The following is a 19,412-nucleotide window of genomic DNA, read 5'->3' as shown; positions in this document are numbered from 1 at the left end:
TGCTAAAAGATACGAGCCAGAGAGAAGGAAGAGGTCCCTGCACTAGTCATTTCACATACTGTAGCATCAGTGTATAGAGCAAGGAGCTGTAACATTGAGAGTAGAGTGTATGTGACTTACAGGTAGGAGAGATCAATAGTAGAGTCAAGTTGACTAAGGTTGGGGGTTGACTAAGGTTGCTGGCCAACTCGCTGGAAGCCTGATGTTCAAGGTCCCTCATTCTGAGTTAAGCTTTCACCTCCCAGGTCTGTCACAGGAAACAGGAAGTGCCTTTGGTGTCCATGGCAGTGAGGGGAACATGTTGACATAAAAGTACAACGAGAACATCTAAAATGAGCTTCAGGCTATGTAAGACAAAAGAGCTCACTAACTGTACATCTCCACTTAATTTATACTGTAGCTAAATCTTGCGAATCTCTTACCAGGTTAGCTATGCCGTTCCCTTTCTCTACTTTCTTTCTGAGCCTTCAGATCAAATACAGAGCAACTCAACTTTCCGGCCTCTTTTTTCTTCCACAACTCTCACATTGATTTTTCATTGAGCCTATGATAGGGAATCACAGTGGTACTGTACATTCGTGTCATGGTGCGCTCCGATAGTTCATGAATCCAGATCGATTTGAAAATGCATGATGTCTGTTAACGGGATTGAACCATCATATAGGCCTAACTATAGAGTATGTTTGTTGATTTGAAGTTATTGTTCAAGCTATCAATTACAACAATTCTGCAACACAATGTTATCTAAAACATTTTCTATCAGTGAATATAGGCCAGACCAAAATGATTATACATATAATTTTTTTAATAAACAGTCCCATGTGATGTTTTTGGTTATAATGCGCATGGAAGATGTTTTTTATGCTGATCCAAGGTCAGTTTGGCATTCTCACCTCTAACTGTTAAGGTTAGGATCTAGGGGGAATAAACTGATCCTAGTTTACAGGCCCAATGCAGGCTGGCATACCAGTAGGTATTGGTTAAGAATCCTCTTAGTTTTGAGTCAGACTGGAATTCCCTCAGAGCTTCTGTCAACAGCTCAGTACAGTTGTTAATATGTATATATTATAATTTCTATTTTTATAATTTCACTTTGTCCTACATTGTTGGAACTCGGAGCTTAAGAATTTCACTGTACTATGTAATTACATCTGCAACCCTGTACAGGTGACTATTAAACTCTAAATCTAATCATTTACCCCTACTAGAACAGGAACTTCATCTAAGACCACTTGAATGTCAGGCCTACTGAACAGAAGGCTACATTCCACACGTGGAATTTGTAAAATGGCAAGCGGGTGTCGTCATTTAATGATTTGATCTGTTAACAAGCTAGCGTTAAACAAAAAAAAGTTGCCTAGTCTTGAAATACACAAAGTCTGTCAGGTGTTATATTGAATGATATTTGAACACAGTGTGATATAGCAAACACAAGTTGAAATCCATTCATAAATATTTTTCAGAGACCAATCAAATCCCCTCTGGACACCTCAGTAGCCCACTAAGCTATCCCTACTTAGTTCCATGAATGGACTAATTTGTTAAGATGAATCCCAGATTGTGTTTAGATAATCAATGAGGAATAAAGGCAATGAACCTTAGGGGCCATTAAAGCAGCTCTATCAAACCAATGGAAGGTGAGGATAGGCGGCATCCTGACTAAACTCACATTTTCTGTGGCAGCATGCCCATCTGATAACACACAGCATCTGTCAACGCCAGATTACAGGCCACAGCTCAGCCATTAGATGTCGTATATCACAGGTTGGTTGGTTGAGGCCTCTGTTTTGGTGAATGTACAGTGAGGGAAAAAAGTATTTGATCCCCTGCTGATTTTGTACGTTTGCCCACTGACAAAGACATGATCAGTCTATAATTTTAATGGTAGGTTTATTTGAACAGTGAGAGACAGAATAACAACAACAACAATCCAGAAAAACACATGTGAGGGAAATAAGTATTTGACCCCTCTGCAAAACATGACTTAGTACTTGGGGGCAAAACCCTTGTTGGCAATCACAGAGATCAGACGTTTCTTGTAGTTGGCCACCAGGTTTGCACACATCTCAGGAGGGATATTGTCCCACTCCTCTTTGCAGATCTTCTCCAAGTCATTAAGGTTTTGAGGCTGACGTTTTGCAACTCGAACCTTCAGCTCCCTCCACAGATTTTCTATGGGATTAAGGTCTGGAGACTGGTTAGGCCACTCCAGGACCTTAATGTGCTTCTTCTTGAGCCACTCCTTTGTTGCCTTGGCCGTTTGTTTTGGGTCATTGTCATGCTGGAATACCCATCCACGACCCATTTTCAATGCCCTGGCTGAGGGAAGGAGGTTCTCACCCAAGATTTGACGGTACATGGCCCCGTCCATCGTCCCTTTGATGCGGTGAAGTTGTCCTGTCCCCTTAGCAGAAAAACACCCCCAAAGCATAATGTTTCCACCTCCAAGTTTGACGGTGGGGATGGTGTTCTTGGGGTCATAGGCAGCATTCCTCCTCCTCCAAACACGGCGAGTTGAGTTGATGCCAAAGAGCTCGATTTTGGTCTCATCTGACCACAACACTTTCCCCCAGTTCTCCTCTGAATCATTCAGATGTTCATTGGCAAACTTCAGACAGCCCTGTATATGTGCTTTCTTGAGCAGGGGGACCTTGCGGGAGCTGCAGGATTTCAGTCCTTCACGGCGTAGTGTGTTACCAATTGTTTTCTTGGTGACTATGGTCCCAGCTGCCTTGAGATCATTGACAAGATCCTCCCGTGTAGTTCTGGGCTGATTCCTCACCGTTCTCATGATCATTGCAACTCCACAAGGTGAGATCTTGCATGGAGCCCCAGGCCGAGGGAGATTGACAGTTATTTTGTGTTTCTTCCATTTGCGAATAATCGCACCAACTGTTGTCACCTTCTCACCAAGCTGCTTGGCGATGGTCTTGTAGCCCATTCCAGCCTTGTGTAGGTCTACAATCTTGTCCCTGACATCCTTGGAGAGCTCTTTGGTCTTGGCCATGGTGGAGAGTTTGGAATCTGATTGATTGATTGCTTCTGTGGACAGGTGTCTTTTATACAGGTAACAAGCTGAGATTAGGAGCACTCCCTTTAAGAGTGTGCTCCTAATCTCAGCTCGTTACATGTATAAAAGACACCTGGGAGCCAGAAATCTTTCGGATTGAGAGGGGGTCAAATACTTATTCCCCTCATTAAAATGCGAATCTTTATAACATTTTTGACATGCGTTTTTCTGGATTTTTTTGTTGTTATTCTGTCTCACTGTTCAAATAAACCTACCATTAAAATTATAGACTGATCATTTCTTTGTCAGTGGGCAAACGTACAAAATCAGCAGGGGATCAAATACTTTTTTCCCCTCACTGTATAGCGCCTTCTAGATGCAAGTGTCACGGGGTTGAAAATGACAGGTTCTAGGTCTGGGTTGAGCAGGCAGAGTGAAGCAGAGTCAGACAACAAAAAGGAGAGTTAACATTTATTTCCTTAAGACATGGTTTTCTCCACAAGTTGAAATCAAAGTTCAAGCACGTTCTCAGTTCACATTCCAGTTCCGTAAATCATATCCACACTTCGTATCATTTTCTTATACTTTTAGCTTTACAAATCATGCTATTTAAAATAAAAACTAACAAAAAGAGGTAGAGAAAGCAACACAGTCCAGCAGGCAGGCAATCATTTCTTCATACGTTCTATTTTATCATACTCCATTTTAGCCATGGTCTCTCACCAAACAAAGCCATTAGGAAAGGGAAAAGTGGATACCTAGTCAGTTGTACAACTGAATGCATTCAACTGAAATGTGTCCTCCGCATTACATGCTCTTCTCAAAGATTCCACCATGCCTCCAGCCTGCATCACTTCCTGTTGGCAGCCGCCAAGAAGCACAAAACAGGTGGGTTTAAATACGTGCAGCGCAAGTCACATGACCAGGCAATTAACCAGTAGAAATGCTTGTTAGATTAAACGTTGCAAATGAGTCACACCTGTGACATAAGTACATGTTTAGTATATGACACCTTGGTCTACCCATATGGGTTGACCAGCATGCAGGGTGAGCAGAGTTTGCCCTTCTGGGACTATTCCAATGGTTGGTTAAAATTCAATTCTCAAAGTAATCATTGAGTGTACAACCCCCACATCATTAAAATAACGCAATAAGTTAAATTGAAGTCAGGAACGCACAAGTCACATTATTGCAAAGAGGGCTAAAATGTGATAATAGCCTATCTCCAGAGGACTCTGGAGGCCATTACCAGGTACAAATCAATTTGACATGTCCCATTTCTTAGTCAATGTACATGGTGAAGGATGCAAACAATCAAGTACACAAAAATCTTATTTGAAAGAGAACCAATTCCATGAGAGCACAGACTGTTCCTACTGTACTTGTCAGTGCAGATATACTTCATATCAAAGCAGGTACTGAAGAATTCTCCCATATTCCAGGCGTATAAAGATTTCAGAATATTTCTAGTATTGGGTGAGTCTTAGACCACCAAGAAAGTATTTCGAGGCAAAAGTACAATTTTTGCAGCTAGGTAACTGGGTTCAAGGGATTTCAAGGAAATACATTATACTTGAAATTAGATAATTTCTCGATGGAGCAATCCTCAATAGCCCTGCGTCCCTCCCTTTTCATTGAGAAGTTCGGCAGCTATGAATATAGTGAGGATGGCAGCCTCCCATTGAATTTCTGCTGGATAGTACTGTACCCAGGACATTTTGAACATGGTTATTGTAGGGCCATGATTGGACTTTGAAGTAGCGTACCGTGGCCATGTTCATAGAGTACTGCAGCGGTGCACCTGACGGAAAATGTCACCCTTACTGTTCGATGAGATGACATTCAAATGACATACTGAGACAACGCAGCAAATGGGTGAATTACCATGTTGACATTTCATTGAGTTTCAGAAATTGTAATGATACAATTACTTTAAAAAGCATGGATAGAAGTGATGCAGTGATCCATGTCAAGTCCAAATCAATCCCCAGTGGAAGGCTGGGGTTGTTCGACTGCCACTGGTTCACTCTGTGTAACATGGAAATATAATGGCATAGTCATTATAGGACCACATTGTAGGAAGCCATTTCACATGCAAATGAAGGACCTCCGATTCCTTTTGATTTGCCACTCAGCGTTAGCCGTCGTGTCTGTGGGCACATGACACGAGGGTTGTTCTGGTGTAATTGCCTTTCAGCTCAAATTGCCCTATGTTTTCCTTGCTTAGTGGAGCACCTGTGCAGAGTTCAAAGCATTTGATGTGTGTTGCCCACATTTCAAGAGGATGTCCTTAGAACACCCGATTGACAAGTAATTGCTCCTCCTTTTTGTGGCCGGATTATGCTGGAAAAAATGTATTGCTAATAATGAAAAGGTCATTTAATTGAAGTAAAACCGCAAGCATTTGAATGACTAAGCAGTAATTCATGTCTATGGACTAAGCAACCAAATATCATATAAAAGGCTTCGTTACACTGTAATTATCCTCTAGAAATAAATGGATGGCTTTTTTAAAACAATTATTAGTCGATTTGTTCCTCATATAAAAATAAATATATAAGAAAACATTTCAGCTGTTACAGCACAACATGACATTGTGGTTCGAGAGCATCGCTCTCAGCTGGGCATCACACTACCCTCAGTGCTGTTAGGAAAAACCATCTGCTCGCTATAGCCATATCTCTCAAGAAAATCCTGAAGCAGGTCACTAAAATGTGGCTTGTTATTGAAGTGTAGAACCCATATGAGTGTCAGATTCTCTGGTGCTCGGTTCAGCTCAGCTGAACACACTTTGGCCAACATGAGGCAATGTCACAGAGCGGTATCCAACCCGATCACTTAGGATAGTATCCCATGGTGCACACTGCTTTCTCAAGACATAGGGCTTCAAGTTCAGATGATTGAACGAGCCATATAGCAATCCACTTGGTTTGTTTCTATGTCGTTTTTTTACCTTATGTATGACGTCTACATTGGGCTGTCCTCCTGTCCTGTAAGGACAGGTATGATTCGCTACGTCAATTGATGAACAGGTAAACACTGACTGCGGAACAGAAGCCATTATTAACAAGGCATTGTTCAAAGATGTCAGGCGGCAGTTTTCAAGCCCCCTCGCATCAAAGAGAAAGATCAGAAGGTCACAAATTAGGCTGCTGACTTACATTTCTGGCAAATATAGAGTTCCGGTTGTAGGTTTGACAAACATGGAAATTACAGAACCCAATTAAAAATGCAAATATTTAACTGTGAATCACATACATACAGATCAGATTAGAGTGCTTTCCACACAGTACGTTCTAGGAAATATAAGGCAAATCAATTTCACAATTTAAACTCAGTTCCCAATCAAATGAGGTGAGCACCAGGTAAAACCTTTAATGCAAACCAATAAATTTTAAATACAAGTACAATGGCCTTTTCTGTAAATTGGATATTGGGCATTATGCATATATCATCAGCCCAAGTGCTCAAACTGGACTACAGCTTGTTGCATTCACCTCACCTATTTCATTTACTTAATGATGTACCTGTATACTATAGGTATGCAAAAACCTATTTCATTCATCTCTCTGCACGGCCTGAAAAATGTCATATTTCTTAAAAATTGCATAATAATACTATGAGCTTGATGATTTGATGGCGTTCAGAGGGGAGGGGACTGGAAGTTGTATGGGGCACTGTATTATAAAATGGACGTTGTATTCAGTGCAGGATCAGACCGACAGGGAATAGACTCAGTCCTCTATCCATCTGAGAAGATACCAGATCTTTTCTGAGCTCACTCAACAGCCAACTGTTTTTATTGCTTTAAAATATATCTTTCTGAAGTAAAAAGAGGCTTATTTTAATATAGTTTTGCCTGGTATCATTACATTCAATGGATATTTTGAAATTCCAGCTGGTAATAGTTACCCTGTATACCCTGGTGTTTACATGTCAGGGATTGTCGTTTAGTGTTGACAAGGAACACTGGGTATCCAAAGACTGGCAGGTAAGTGGAACATTTAGATTTCTATTATCAAGATATGAGTTTATATAATTTGTATATTAATGATTTGAACCCAAAAAAAAATATTACGGAGCAATAATTGTCACAATTGAAAATGTATTTTTCACTTGGACAAATAAATCAATAAAAAAATGTTTTGAAAAATAAATCTCTTTAATCCTTTCCCCAGGATGAAGGAAGAGAGGTCTCACTGGAAGAGAGGTTGGCCAGCCAAGTGGCTAGTATGATAAAGAGATCCAAAGCCCATCAGTTCTACGGGCTCATGGGCAAACGCTCAGGTAAGCACTATAACGTTCTGCCTGTCCATTACAAGAAAGACTTGAAAGGGATCTTGATTGAGGTAGACTAGAATACAAATTGTTTGTGTACTGTATGTTCAGTATATATTATATCTAATTGACAAGAAAAGCAAATATTTGGAGTGCTTATCAAGTCCCTTTAATTACAGACGTTCAGCAGCAGCCTATTAGAGTGGATAGAAGACGTAAGTATAGCACACTGGACTAATGAAAAATACTTTTTAGAATAGTGGTAGCCTATACAGTACACTCTGGTCCACATACTATATTGTAGATTATTCAGTATCTAAATCATATCAACAAAGCGACAATGCATCTCCTTTTAAATGACTCTTTCCTGGTGTTGTCTTCAACAGGAAATAAAGGGGATATGTTTGTTGGACTTATGGGAAGAAGATCACCAAGTGGGGGTAAGAATTATTACACTTCATATAAAATCCTCTGTAGCTCAGTTCGTAGAGCTTGGCGCTTGCAGTGTGGGTTCAATTCCCGGGACCACCCATACGTAAAATGTATACACGGATGACTAAATCGCTTTGGATAAAAGTGTCTGCTAAATAGCATGATTTATATTATATTAAATCTCAAGGCATTTTTTGTTTGTTGACAAAAACACAGCAGAGATAAGTAAAATCTAAAACCGGTATCAACCATTGCAGTCGTGTGTCATAACCAAATGCTATTTTGTTGCTGCAGAATCGTTCACGAGGATCATTCCAGATGCTCCAAGCACTGCGATCGATGTTGCTGAGGGATCAGACACACAACCAGGTCTGTCGTATACATTGATGTTATAGTTAAAACCTGAGAGCACTTTGTAACATTGTAATGTACAGTTTGCACAGTAAAATATACATGTAAACTTGTATTCATGTTGACTAAATGCAAACCAAACATTTTAACTGGTATGTCATATTTTTATTTCTTCATTTGGCAGATTCACAAAAGGAATGGGACCAACTCCAGTATTACTAAAGCTAGAAAAAAATATTTGTTTTCATGACCTATACAATTTTGATATCGACTCAAAAATGACTACCATACAAAACGAAACAGTATCTCATACTTGTAAGAAGAAAATGTCTAAGGTATCAAAGTTCATGCTGATGATTGTATATTCTATCCCCAAAAATGTACTTGTCTCTGCAAACAACCGCAACTGTGTTGAATGAAATAAAATAGCCAGGAATGCTGCAGCATGTCAGAGGTGTGTCTTTCTTTTTGTGGACAAAGAAGCAAAACACTCATCATGTGATCCACTAGTGTCAGAGCTCAGACGAGATGTAACTACATTCATAGCTCATCTTTAAGTGGATCTTTTAAAACAAGTCACCAACTCAAATTCTGTAACCTTCATTGTTTAACAATATTTCAGCCAAGAATCGATTGAATGGTGACACATTACTAAAATATAAATACAAGTCGAAATGTAAAACAGGGGAAGAGAGTTCCTCCAGACAAAAAAAACCAAGTAAGGGGCAGCTACTGGGTGGGTTTAAGGATAGAAGAACATTGTGGTATTGATAGGACTCCTATCCCGGAAGGTGTGGTAGAAGAAAGTAGAGTCTATTAAGTGGCTCACTTGTGAGCCTATAGTCTATGTCCCTTTGGGCGGCGTCCATTTTAGCGAGCTGGGGTCGATGGTTTTGTTGTTGCTGCCTCTTTTCGTCTCCTTGGCTTTCCACTCATCGATCAGGTCCTGTGAGGGGGGAGTTCTGTTCAATTCATTTATTGGCCTTTTAGAGGAATTTGTCTCGGATTCAAGAGCACCGAGTCAAAGACGACATAAAATTACCAACATTTACAGACATGACATACAGTGGGTCTCATAAGTATTCATCCCCCTTGGATTATTATACAAATTTGAACAAAATAATAAAAATTAAATCACTAAAATATAGTTATTGCTTAAGTATTCACCCCCTTTCTTTATGCAAGCCTAAATTAGTTCAGGAGTAAAATGTGGCTTAACAAATCACATAAGTTACAAGGGGTTGAAATGATTTTGGAATGACTACCCCTTCCTCTGTACCCCATAAAAGTGTAAGGTCCCTTAGTCAAGTATTGAATTTAAAGCACAGATTTAACTACAAAGACCAGGGAGTTTTTCAAAAGCCTCAAAGAAGGGCAGTGATTGGTAGATGGGTAACAATAACGAATCAGACATTGAATATCAGTTTAAGCATGGTCATATTAATAATTATGCTGTGGATGATGTATTAAACCACCCAGACACATCAAAGATAGTCGTCCTTCTGAACTGAGCTACAGGACAGGAAGGAAACTGCTCAGGGATGTCACCATGAGGCCTTTGGTGATTTTAAAACAGCTACTGAGTTCAATGGCTGTGATAGGAGAAAACTGAGGATGGATCAACAACATTGTAGTGACTCCACAATAATGACAGAGAAATAGAATACAAATATTCATATTCCAAAACATGCATCCTGTATGCAACAATACACTAAAGTAATACTGTAAAAAAAAACATGGCAAAGGAATATACTTTTTGGCCTAAATGCCAAGCCTTATGTTTGGGGCCAATCCAACACATCACTGAGTAACTGCCTCCTTATTTTCAAGCATGGTGGTGGCTGCATCATGGTATGGGTATGCTTGATATCGGCAAAGACTGGGGAGTTTTTCAGGATAAAAAGAAATGGGATGGAGCTAAGCATAGGCAAAATCCTAGAGGAGGACCTGCTTCAGTCTGCTTTACACCAGACACTGGGAGAGGAATTCACCTTTCAGCAGGGCAATAACCTAAACCTACAACACAAGGCAAAATCTATACTAGAGTTGCTTACCATGCAGACAGTGAATGTTCCTGAGTGGCCAAGTTACAGTTTTGATAGAGCTTGAAGAATTTTGAAAAGAAAAATAGGCAAATATTGTACAATCCAGGTGCGCAAAGCTCTTAAAAACTTACCCAAGAAGATGCACAGCTGTAATCGCTGCCAAAGGTGTTTCTAACATGTATTGACTCAGGGGGTTGAATACTTGAAAGTACAGTATATTAATGTTTTATTTCACATAAATAAATAAAAAAAAATATATATATATATTCCACTGACATGAGTGTTTTGTAGATCGTTGACCAAAAAATGAAAATTAAATCCATTTTAATCACACTTTGTAACACAAAATGTGAAGAAATCCAAGGGGGTGAATACTTATGATACCCACTGCAGATGACAACCGACAACCACATACAACAGATAGACAGCACTACATACACACAAGCTACAGCAAATACATGACAAACACAGTGCAAAATCAAAAGATAGCTCAAATGTTCACAGAACTCCTCCTTCCCAGGTTTTAGGTGCCTAGTCTAGTGCATGTTGAGCAGTTTGTCAAATGAAAGGAGGGTATTAACTGACAAACTGGGCCGAATTGTGATGTCACACACACTGTTGGGTACATGTGATGGGGGACAACACATTACTTAACCCTTTACACTCGGAGGAATTGGCCTATATAGATAGGCCCCAATCACAGTTGCAATTGAAAGGGAACACTTTGGAGAGGATGAGGAAACTATGTGAACAAAGGTGAGGACAACAGTTAATCTGAGACAGGACCGAATTCAAACATCACGCTGCTGATTTTATGTGCATTTGACCTTCGCTGTACTTTTTTGCAGCCATTTTTTCGATAGCGAAATCTGGAAATACTATAACTCTGGATAAATTCAATAATATAAGAATATTCATGCAAAATCTGGGGTAGATACAACATAAGACATCAAATTACAGGGGTTTGAATGAAAGGTCTCGCTGGTGTCTCCAGTGGCCACTCACAGCTCTCCAAAGTGTGCACAGTAATTTCAATACACTTTTATGACTCAGGCAGAGTAGAGCATTCAACTATTAGGTGCTTTTTTTTTTGCTTTCCTGGCTGTGCCTTTGGAGGAACTGAAGCAAGCACACTTGTAGCTAGCGGGTGGTAGTCCCGTTTAGAACGTCTGTCAGTTGAAAGCTATACATCGTAAAGCGGAGAACCAGAGATCTGATGTAATGTATACTATGCTACTGTACAGCCACTGCGTACCAATTTCAGCTCTTATCAGTGACTAAATATCCTATTTTGATCCCGTCCATGGGCTCAGAGTGTAAAGGGTTAACCGATGTTGATATCGTCATGACACACACTTACCTGTCTCTTCAAGACGAGGTGCTTTCCCTTCCAGTACTTAAGCATCTGCAGGGACTGCAGGGTGCTGACAATGTCCACTGGGTTCACAGCTGTCTCCTGGCTGATCTCTGAACACACACACACACACACACACACACACAAGTACGACACACAGCTCTTCACACACTCATTAAAAATACGGAATCCTGCCAAGAGTACCATTTCATATGCTATTCCTAATCATTCAAATGCTTGGTAGTGTTCAAATGAAATTGAGGCTAACCTGAACAAGCTAAATAATTAACAATATTAAATAATCAACATTTACAAACCATAAAACAGATTGATAGGGCTATATACACACAAGCTACAGCGAATACATGACAAATACAGTGCAAAATCAAGGGTAGCCTTTCCAGGTTTACTGCATGTTGGTTAAGCAGTTTGATGCTCCACCTAGGGACTAATTAGTTCGGAGAGGAGAATTGGCCTATATATAGACAGACACAAATTAAAACGGTTCCTAACAGAAAACATTGCAAATGCATAACCATAGTAGGAATTTAAAGGGAACACTTTGGAGATGATGTGTGAGTGTCTGTGTATGGTGTGTGTGTGAGACCTGAACAAGCTACATAATTTGCCAGCGTCATTTTCAAACCTCAACTTCGACCCCAAACTAATTGTAGATTGTTTCAAAATGTGGCGTTAAGCACCCAAACATATTTGCAAAAATTCAGTCATCAGTTCTATGTCAAATCCTTTGTCACCTTTGATGGAGATCTCCTTGCCCTGGAAGTTGTACATGTAACGCAGCAGCACTTCTTTCCAGTAGCTACGGTAGCTGATGAGGCCCAGGTCCGAGAGGGGCCTCTCTGGGGAGCCCACCTTCTCCTCCACCTTGGACAGCAGGTAACCTACAGAAAGGGGATAGGGCAGGCAGGGCGGTCAGTAGCAGTTCTAATAAACAATGAGATGGACTGCACTTACATAGCAATGAGACCTGGTGGAGAAAAGCAAAACAGCTAAATTAACTGTAGTTTCTACTGCAATAACCACGTAATGTCAACACATAAAGAACTTGCTTTCAGGGCATTAAAGCCAGACATATTTTTTTTACCAGCACTTTCGGTGTTGTCTGTGTATTTAAAATCAGCAAGACTCTTTGTTTTCATTCCTGGGGGCTTAACAAAATATTCTGCATCTGGAAATTCCAACTGGCAGTAGTTACAAGGAGAAAACAGAGGTAGCCTATACTTACTGAAGTCAATCAGCATCTTCCCAAAGCCCTGCCTCATGTATTGGGGCATTGTCAGGATGCAGGAGACGTTGTAGTTGAGGAAAGAGTTCTTCTCCTGAAAGAACAGAGGATGTGTCTGTGTCTCATCTTTAAATCTAAAGCTCTATTATAAACCGTATCAAAAAGTTATGGGAGACAGGCATCCACTATCAATGTGAATGGAGTATAGTGGGTGGATACCTTAGAGAAGTATCCCACAAGATGGCAGCCTGTGTTGTCTGCCTCAGTCATAACGTAGAACAGAAAGGGTTCCACGTCGTAGTACAGCGTCTTGTGATCCAGGAAGAGCTTGGCGAGTAGACACAGGTTCTGGCAGTAGATCTGGAAAAGGAAACCACCCACCAATTAAAATTCCCCAAAGACCTTGCCAGGGACAATGTAGGGGCGGCAAGTAGATATGTCCTAAGCAAAGCACTTAACCCTAATTTGCTCCAGGGGTGCCGTACTACGATGGCTGACCCTGTAAAACAACACATTTCACCGCACCTATCCTAAACCATCTATTTATATTATATGTAGCTTGTTTTATAGGAGTGCAAGGCACCCCTGGGGTTAGGGTCCCTGAAGAAATGTGAGACATGACAAAACGAAAGGTAATAATTCAACCATGATTATTTATTTGCTCTTTAGACCTGAGCCAATATACCTATTTTGAAAAATAAAAAGGAGACAGGAAAACAGCATTCTTTGTGTACGAGTCCAAGTTTAACACATTTACATTTTACATTTACGTCATTTAGCAGACGCTCTTATCCAGAGCGACTTACAGTTAGTGAGTGCATACATTATTTTCGAACCCACAACCCTGGCGTTGCAAACGCCATGCTCTACCAACTGAGCTACATCCCTGCCGGCCATTCCCTCCCATACCCTGGACGACGCTGGGCCAATTGTGCGCCGCCCCATGGGTCTCCCGGTCGCGGCCGGCTACGACAGAGCCTGGATTCGAACCAGGATCTCTAGTGGCACAGCTAGCACTGCGATGCAGTGCCTTAGACCACTGCACCACTCGGGAACAACTAAAGCATATAGGGCCCTCACCTTGTTCTTCTTGCCGTCCACCTCAAAGACAGATATGGCTCCCTTTCTGTAGACCTCATCTCCTGGTGGATGCTTCCACACACACTTGGCCTAACAAACACACAGGGAGACAACACTATTGATTTGCTCACTCAAACCCAATTAAAGGCCTACTCTGATATTTACAGTCTTTTTTTTATTTATTATTTAAAACATTGATGTATACAGGAGTGATGTAGGAAAATGATGACCAGGCTGACTGTGCTGACTGTGCTACGTGTACACAAAAAAAGTTGACTGACATTCTGGGCAGAGGTGCCAAGTACTGCGGCAGATAGTCTTGGTGGTCTGTTCAAGGCTTAAGTGTGTAGTTACTCAAAGCAACATGGACGCAGCTTAAGTTTTCATTTAGCTAGCAAGCTTAATTGTACAGCCAGCATTTTGTCTAACTCGATCCTTATACAATAATCAAACAGTTGGATAAACAAATAATTTGGGAAATCACTTTTGAAACTATAAATAGTTTTATACCCTTCCCCAGATACAGTACATATCTCATCACAATTCTATCTCGGAGATCTACGGACAGTTCTTTGGACTTCATGGTACAGTTTCTGCTCTGACATGCACTGTCAACTGTGGGACCTTATATAGACAGGTGTGTTTCTTTCCAAATCATGACCAAACAACTGAATTGGCCACAGGTGGACTCCAATAAAGTTGTAGCGACAGCTCAAGGATGATCAAAGTAAATTGGATGCACTGGAGCTCAATTTGGGGTGGCATAGCAAAGGGGTGTGAATACCTACGTAAATGAGATATTTCTGTATTTTATTTTCAATACATTTTTTAAAAACATGTTTTCACTTTGTCATTATGGGGTATTGTGTGTAGACGGGTGAGAGAAAAAAATATATTGAATCTATTTTGAATTCAGGCTGTAACAATTTTTTGGGGGAAAAAGTCAAGGGGTATGAATACTTTCTGAAGGCACTGTAAATCTTACCATGTGTCGTCTCAGAATGGTCTGGCTCTTCATGTACTTGAGGCAGAACTCGCAGACGTAGAGACGTCCCAGGCGGGCATACTCCTCAGGGTAGGGCGAGTGGTACCACGTGTCCAGCTCGTAGCGGCCGAAAAGGATGGTCTTGATCATGTTGCTGCCCTCTGTGATCTGGCCCTGGATCCGCAGCTTCTCCTGTGGCGTTTTCAATAAGCGCGAAACGAGAGAGGAGAAATATGAAATTCTTCTAAACTACCAAGAACATCTTATCTACAATACAATCTAGATCACTATTGGTTTATTATGCATGAAGGAGGAAGGTGCACTGAGGTTTTTGTCTTACCAGATCTTCAGATGCGCGTGCCTGGGCTTTTCTGAAAAGCTCCAGGTCATAGTCACTAGTGATGTTCTCCAGAAGAGGTTCTCTGGTGTTGCCGTGGCTCTGTCGATGCTCCTGTAGACGAGATGGAAAGAAAAACGGCTGGGTGACGGATTGCTGATTGTGTCAATAAATGGGATTTATTCAAGATACTCTTTAAAGAGGTAGGTTTTCAGATGTTTTCGGAAGATGGGCAGGGACTCCGCTGTCCTGACATTAGGGGGAAGCTTGTTCCACCATTGCGGTGCAAGGACAGAGAAGAGCTTTGACTGGGCTGAGCGGGAGCTGCCCTCCTGTAGGGGGGGAGGGCCAAGAGACCAGAGGATCCCCATAGCAAACATGATTCTCACTCTAGTCATTTGAATGGGGAGATCTGTGCTGTGTCTCACCGTGTATTTCTCCTTCTGCTCCTTGGGTAGCCCAGAGTTCCTCCCCTTCCTCATCTCTGTCACCTGCTCTTTGTATCTTGTCTGTTTTGATGTGGGTGTCTGGTGAACACAACAGGAATTCATTGTGATTTTAACTATTTTTGTACATTTATTTTTTACATGATAAAATTAATCACCTTAAAAAGTACTCAATATTAATTTAATTCATTTTACCTGATGTCGTGTGGCGTGTCTGTTGCTTTCCTCCTGCACCTTTGTTTCTTCTTCGTGTTTCTCGCGAGTAGTTGCTTTCACCTATCAATAAAAAGGATGAATAAACGTATTGGGCATTTGATTCTCTGTAGCTCTGATTGTACGACACAATTAAGTTAATGTACCTCAATAAGCACATAAGCAATGCCAAATATTTTTATGACATATTTACCTTGCATTCGTCAGCAGAGAGGTTATGGTAAAGAGGGCATCCTGAAACCGCAAAATGGCGTTCGTGTTTCCCTGTTAGATGTCCTGCAAGAAACAAGAGAGCAATGAGTTTACATATAATTAATTTAATTGACCAGAGATATTTCATAATAAGAATAATAACAAGAATCATTACAAGTCTTGTTGAGCAGCCACTAAAATAGCAGTAGTGCCACTAACCAAAGGTAAATTGTCTTACCCAGTGAGTTGCATCCTGGCGTGGGACACTTCATGTTAAAATTGTAGGTCTCGTGGCAGCGGCGGCGCTTGGGCCGGTGGGAGAGGTCCTTGTCTGAGTCTCTGAGGGCGGGGTCCTTGGCCACGTTCTCGTCGTGGGAGGCGTTGGGGCTGGAGATGTCCAGCTCGGACTCAGATGATGGGGCGTTGCCTGTGGGCGTCAACGGCGGAGACTCATCATGGTCGCCGACTCGCTTCACATCTGGTGTGTCTACATTGGCATGTGGGAGAAACGGCACAACACTCAGCTACACTGACAACGTAGGATACAATAATGGAATCTTCTAGCAATTGGCAGCCCTCACAAGGTCTCATACACAGGTGATTGACTCGTTGTTCGCTAGCCTAACTACTACAGTTGCAATGTAGGTTTTGATTCACAGCTAAAGCATCCATCCCATGGTTTTCTTTACCTTGTGAGCTTTGGCTGAGGCGTAGAGATGCTCTTGTGAGGCGTGTTCTCTTGGGCATGTTTCCATCACTCTCTGAGCTGTTCGTCTGTTCTCTCTCAGCAGAAGAGTCTGAATCTTCAGTCCCATCAGAGCCACTCCCCAAATGCACACTCTGAGAGAATTATAGGGCTAACGTTAGCCAGGTAACTAGAAGATTACTAGCTAGCTAACTATTTACTTTTCATGATGTCTCTAGCTATATAATTGTTGCTAACGTTAGCTACTTCAAATGTATCAATTTCTCATGAATGACATATACAACTAGCTAGTTACCCTCTATAAATCTGAATGTAAACACAGCCTAACTAGGTACCTAGCTAGCTAGTCAGTTAACGTTAGTTAGCCAAATAGGGAACGCAACATAAGCAAAACACAATTGTAGCATTAGCTAGCGAGCTACCTTGCAAGCGTTAAAAAAGAGGCCATTTTAAGCTAGCTAACTTACGTTATCTGCAGTAGCTAACTAGATAGTTATGCATTAAGTTAGCTAGCTAGTTAGTTAGTTAAGAAAGATAAATACCTTCGAATACATAGAGACCGCTGGCTAACAACTAGCTAACATTTTAGCAACCTTATGCTAGCAGCATAGCTAGCCAATTTAGCTTATCCAGCTAGCTAACGTAACGTTAGCTTCCGACCTACATTTTTCGTACCTGTCGTCTACGGGGCATATTTGCCTTGAGGAACGTCGGTTCCTATGCCGTCCGTCTCATAAAGCAACGCAGTTCCCCAAATGTATAATCAATGCAGTGGCTGGAACTGTTTTAGATTAGGTTTTTACTTCAAACATTTGTATGTACACACAACATTGGCTATGTCTCGCGCCACATTTTCGGTACAACACATTTCCGTTTGGAACCTTCTTCTTCTTCAGTGGGGTTTATCGGCGGTTGGCATCCAACGTTATGGCACATTACCGCCACCTACTGTACTGGAATGTGTGCCATAGACACGGAGAAACTAAATCCTACTTGCCAGCCCCGTTTCTCTTAAAAAATATAACAAAATATTTTAGACTATATCTAATTACGTTCTACTCAATATACTCTTTAAACTAATTTCCTGTATCCCCTTCTCCCTCATACTAGATATCATCATCTCTCTTTCCCTCTGATACTGCCCACACTGTAGCAATACATGCTCCACAGTCTGTGTTTCCTGACAATAATCACACTTTCCTGTTGGATGCTTTCCTATCACATTTAATGTCTAATTCAACTGGCTGTGTCCCACCTTAATCTTGTAAAAATAGCCTCCCCTCTTCTGTCCCTTCCTGCCGTCCTCCCCTCCCCGACATTCCTCTGTACTTGAAATAAATGCCTTCCCTTATTATCTCTATTCCACTGCTCCTGCCATCTCTGCACCATCACTGTATATATCATTATTTTTGCCTCTGCCTTGTTCATTGAAACTTCAACATCAACATCCCCACTACTAAGTGCTTGTTTAGCCTGTTGATCTACTGCCTCGTTCCCCTCCACCCCCACATGGGCTGGGACCCAAGTAAATCTTATCTGAATACCCATCTGTTTAATCCTGCCATGAGTTTATAGCACCGTTTGGAACCTCTGTGTTTCTGTGTAATGTCACATGTGGGACTGTCTCCACTGGGTGGCGCTGTATAGGTGGCACGCCAGTCTTATTTTCAACTCATTTAATCAATCAATCAATCAAATGTATTTATAAAGCCTTTTTACATCAGCAGATGTCACAAAGTGCGATACAGAAACCCAGCCTAAAACCCCAAACAGCAAGCAATGCAGATGTACAAGCAAGGCAATTAACCCACTGTTCCCCGGGTGCCGATGACGTGAATGTCGATTAAGGCAGCCCCCCGCACCTCTATGATTCAGAGGTGTTGGGTTAAATGCGGAAGACACATTTCAGTTGAATGCATTCAGTTGTACAACTGACTAGGTATCCCCCTTTTCCCTTTCCTAGAAGCACGGTGGCTAGGAAAAACTCCCTAGAAAGGCAGGAACCTAGGAAGGAACCTAGGGAGGAACCAGGCTCTGAGGGGTGGCCAGTCCTCCTCTGTCTGTGCCAGGTGGAGATTATAAAAGTACATGGCCATTAAGGCCAGATTGTTCTTCAAGATGACCAGCAGGGTCAAATAATAATCACAGTGGTTGTAGAGGGTGTAACAGGTCAGTACCTCAAGAGTAAATGTCAGTAGGCTTTTCGGTCTGACGATATCCTCGGACAGGGCCAACCAGGCAGGATATAACCCCACCCACTTTGCCAAAGCACAGCCCCCACAACCCTAAAGGGATATCAACTGACCACCAACTTACTATCCAGAGACAAGGCTGAGTATTGCCCACAAAGGTCTCCTCCACCGCATGACCCCGTGGGGGTGCAAAACCGGACAGGAAGATCACGTCAGTGACTCAACCCACTCAAGTGATACACCCCTCCTTTAACATCTGATTTACTTAACAAAAGACACATCTCAATAGGTGGTCCAGGTAAATCATGAAATATCACAAGTGTGGGGGTGGGCCTTTCCTCTTTTGTTCTCTATTGCTCCTCTATTTTTCCTCAAGCAAGGGGGAGGCCGATGACAACACGACTTCCCATCAAACCAACTCCTAGAATGCCCTACTCCTTGAAGTTTGCAGTTGTGTCTAAAAACACTATTTTACAGAAAAAATTACCCTTTAGTGTGTGTACTTTACTGTATTTATACTTGGGATATCGCTTTTCAACAAGAAA

The 19,412-nt window shown here is 41.5% G+C and overlaps 2 protein-coding genes across 4 annotated transcripts; one reads left to right on the top strand and one right to left on the bottom strand.

The window, feature by feature from the left end:
* Positions 1-6,887: 6,887 nt before the first annotated feature.
* Positions 6,888-8,373, top strand: LOC311131592 (uncharacterized protein; the record flags this gene model as incomplete). Its single annotated transcript, XM_084164660.1, has 6 exons — positions 6,888-7,001; positions 7,189-7,297; positions 7,468-7,503; positions 7,675-7,728; positions 8,015-8,089; positions 8,256-8,373. The coding sequence occupies 6 exons, from the start codon at positions 6,888-6,890 to the stop codon at positions 8,291-8,293; spliced, it is 426 nt and encodes a 141-aa protein (XP_084020786.1). The 3' UTR covers positions 8,294-8,373.
* Positions 8,374-8,464: 91 nt separating this feature from the next.
* LOC311131574 (histone acetyltransferase KAT7-like) lies at positions 8,465-17,551 on the bottom strand. 3 transcript variants are annotated; one of them, XM_084164635.1, is made up of 14 exons: positions 17,218-17,551; positions 16,659-16,809; positions 16,208-16,456; positions 15,971-16,053; positions 15,760-15,840; positions 15,547-15,645; positions 15,122-15,232; positions 14,782-14,973; positions 13,797-13,886; positions 12,936-13,076; positions 12,717-12,810; positions 12,226-12,372; positions 11,477-11,583; positions 8,465-9,017 (listed from the first exon to the last, which is right to left on the bottom strand). In XM_084164635.1, the coding sequence occupies exons 1-14, from the start codon at positions 17,227-17,229 to the stop codon at positions 8,916-8,918; spliced, it is 1,659 nt and encodes a 552-aa protein (XP_084020761.1). In that variant the 5' UTR covers positions 17,230-17,551; the 3' UTR covers positions 8,465-8,915. The 3 variants fall into 3 exon arrangements, with proteins under 3 accessions (XP_084020761.1, XP_084020760.1, XP_084020762.1); XM_084164634.1 differs by having other exon boundaries at positions 17,351-17,551; XM_084164636.1 differs by having other exon boundaries at positions 17,340-17,536.
* Positions 17,552-19,412: the final 1,861 nt, after the last annotated feature.

This window comes from Coregonus lavaretus, assembly GCF_964263955.1.
Source record: "Coregonus lavaretus genome assembly, chromosome: 1".
In the NCBI taxonomy this organism is placed as follows: Eukaryota; Metazoa; Chordata; class Actinopteri; order Salmoniformes; family Salmonidae; genus Coregonus; species Coregonus lavaretus.
The sequence above is the reverse complement of the archived record's forward strand: the minus strand, read 5'-3'. Positions and strand labels throughout refer to the sequence as shown.

Coding starts and splice junctions, on each gene's coding strand:
- LOC311131574 (XM_084164634.1), bottom strand. Junction 16,457..16,658: donor CCTCAGCCAAAGCTCACAAG/GTAAAGAAAACC, acceptor ATGCCAATGTAG/ACACACCAGATGTGAAGCGA. Junction 15,233..15,546: donor AGCAGAAGGAGAAATACACG/GTGAGACACAGC, acceptor TCTCGTCTACAG/GAGCATCGACAGAGCCACGG.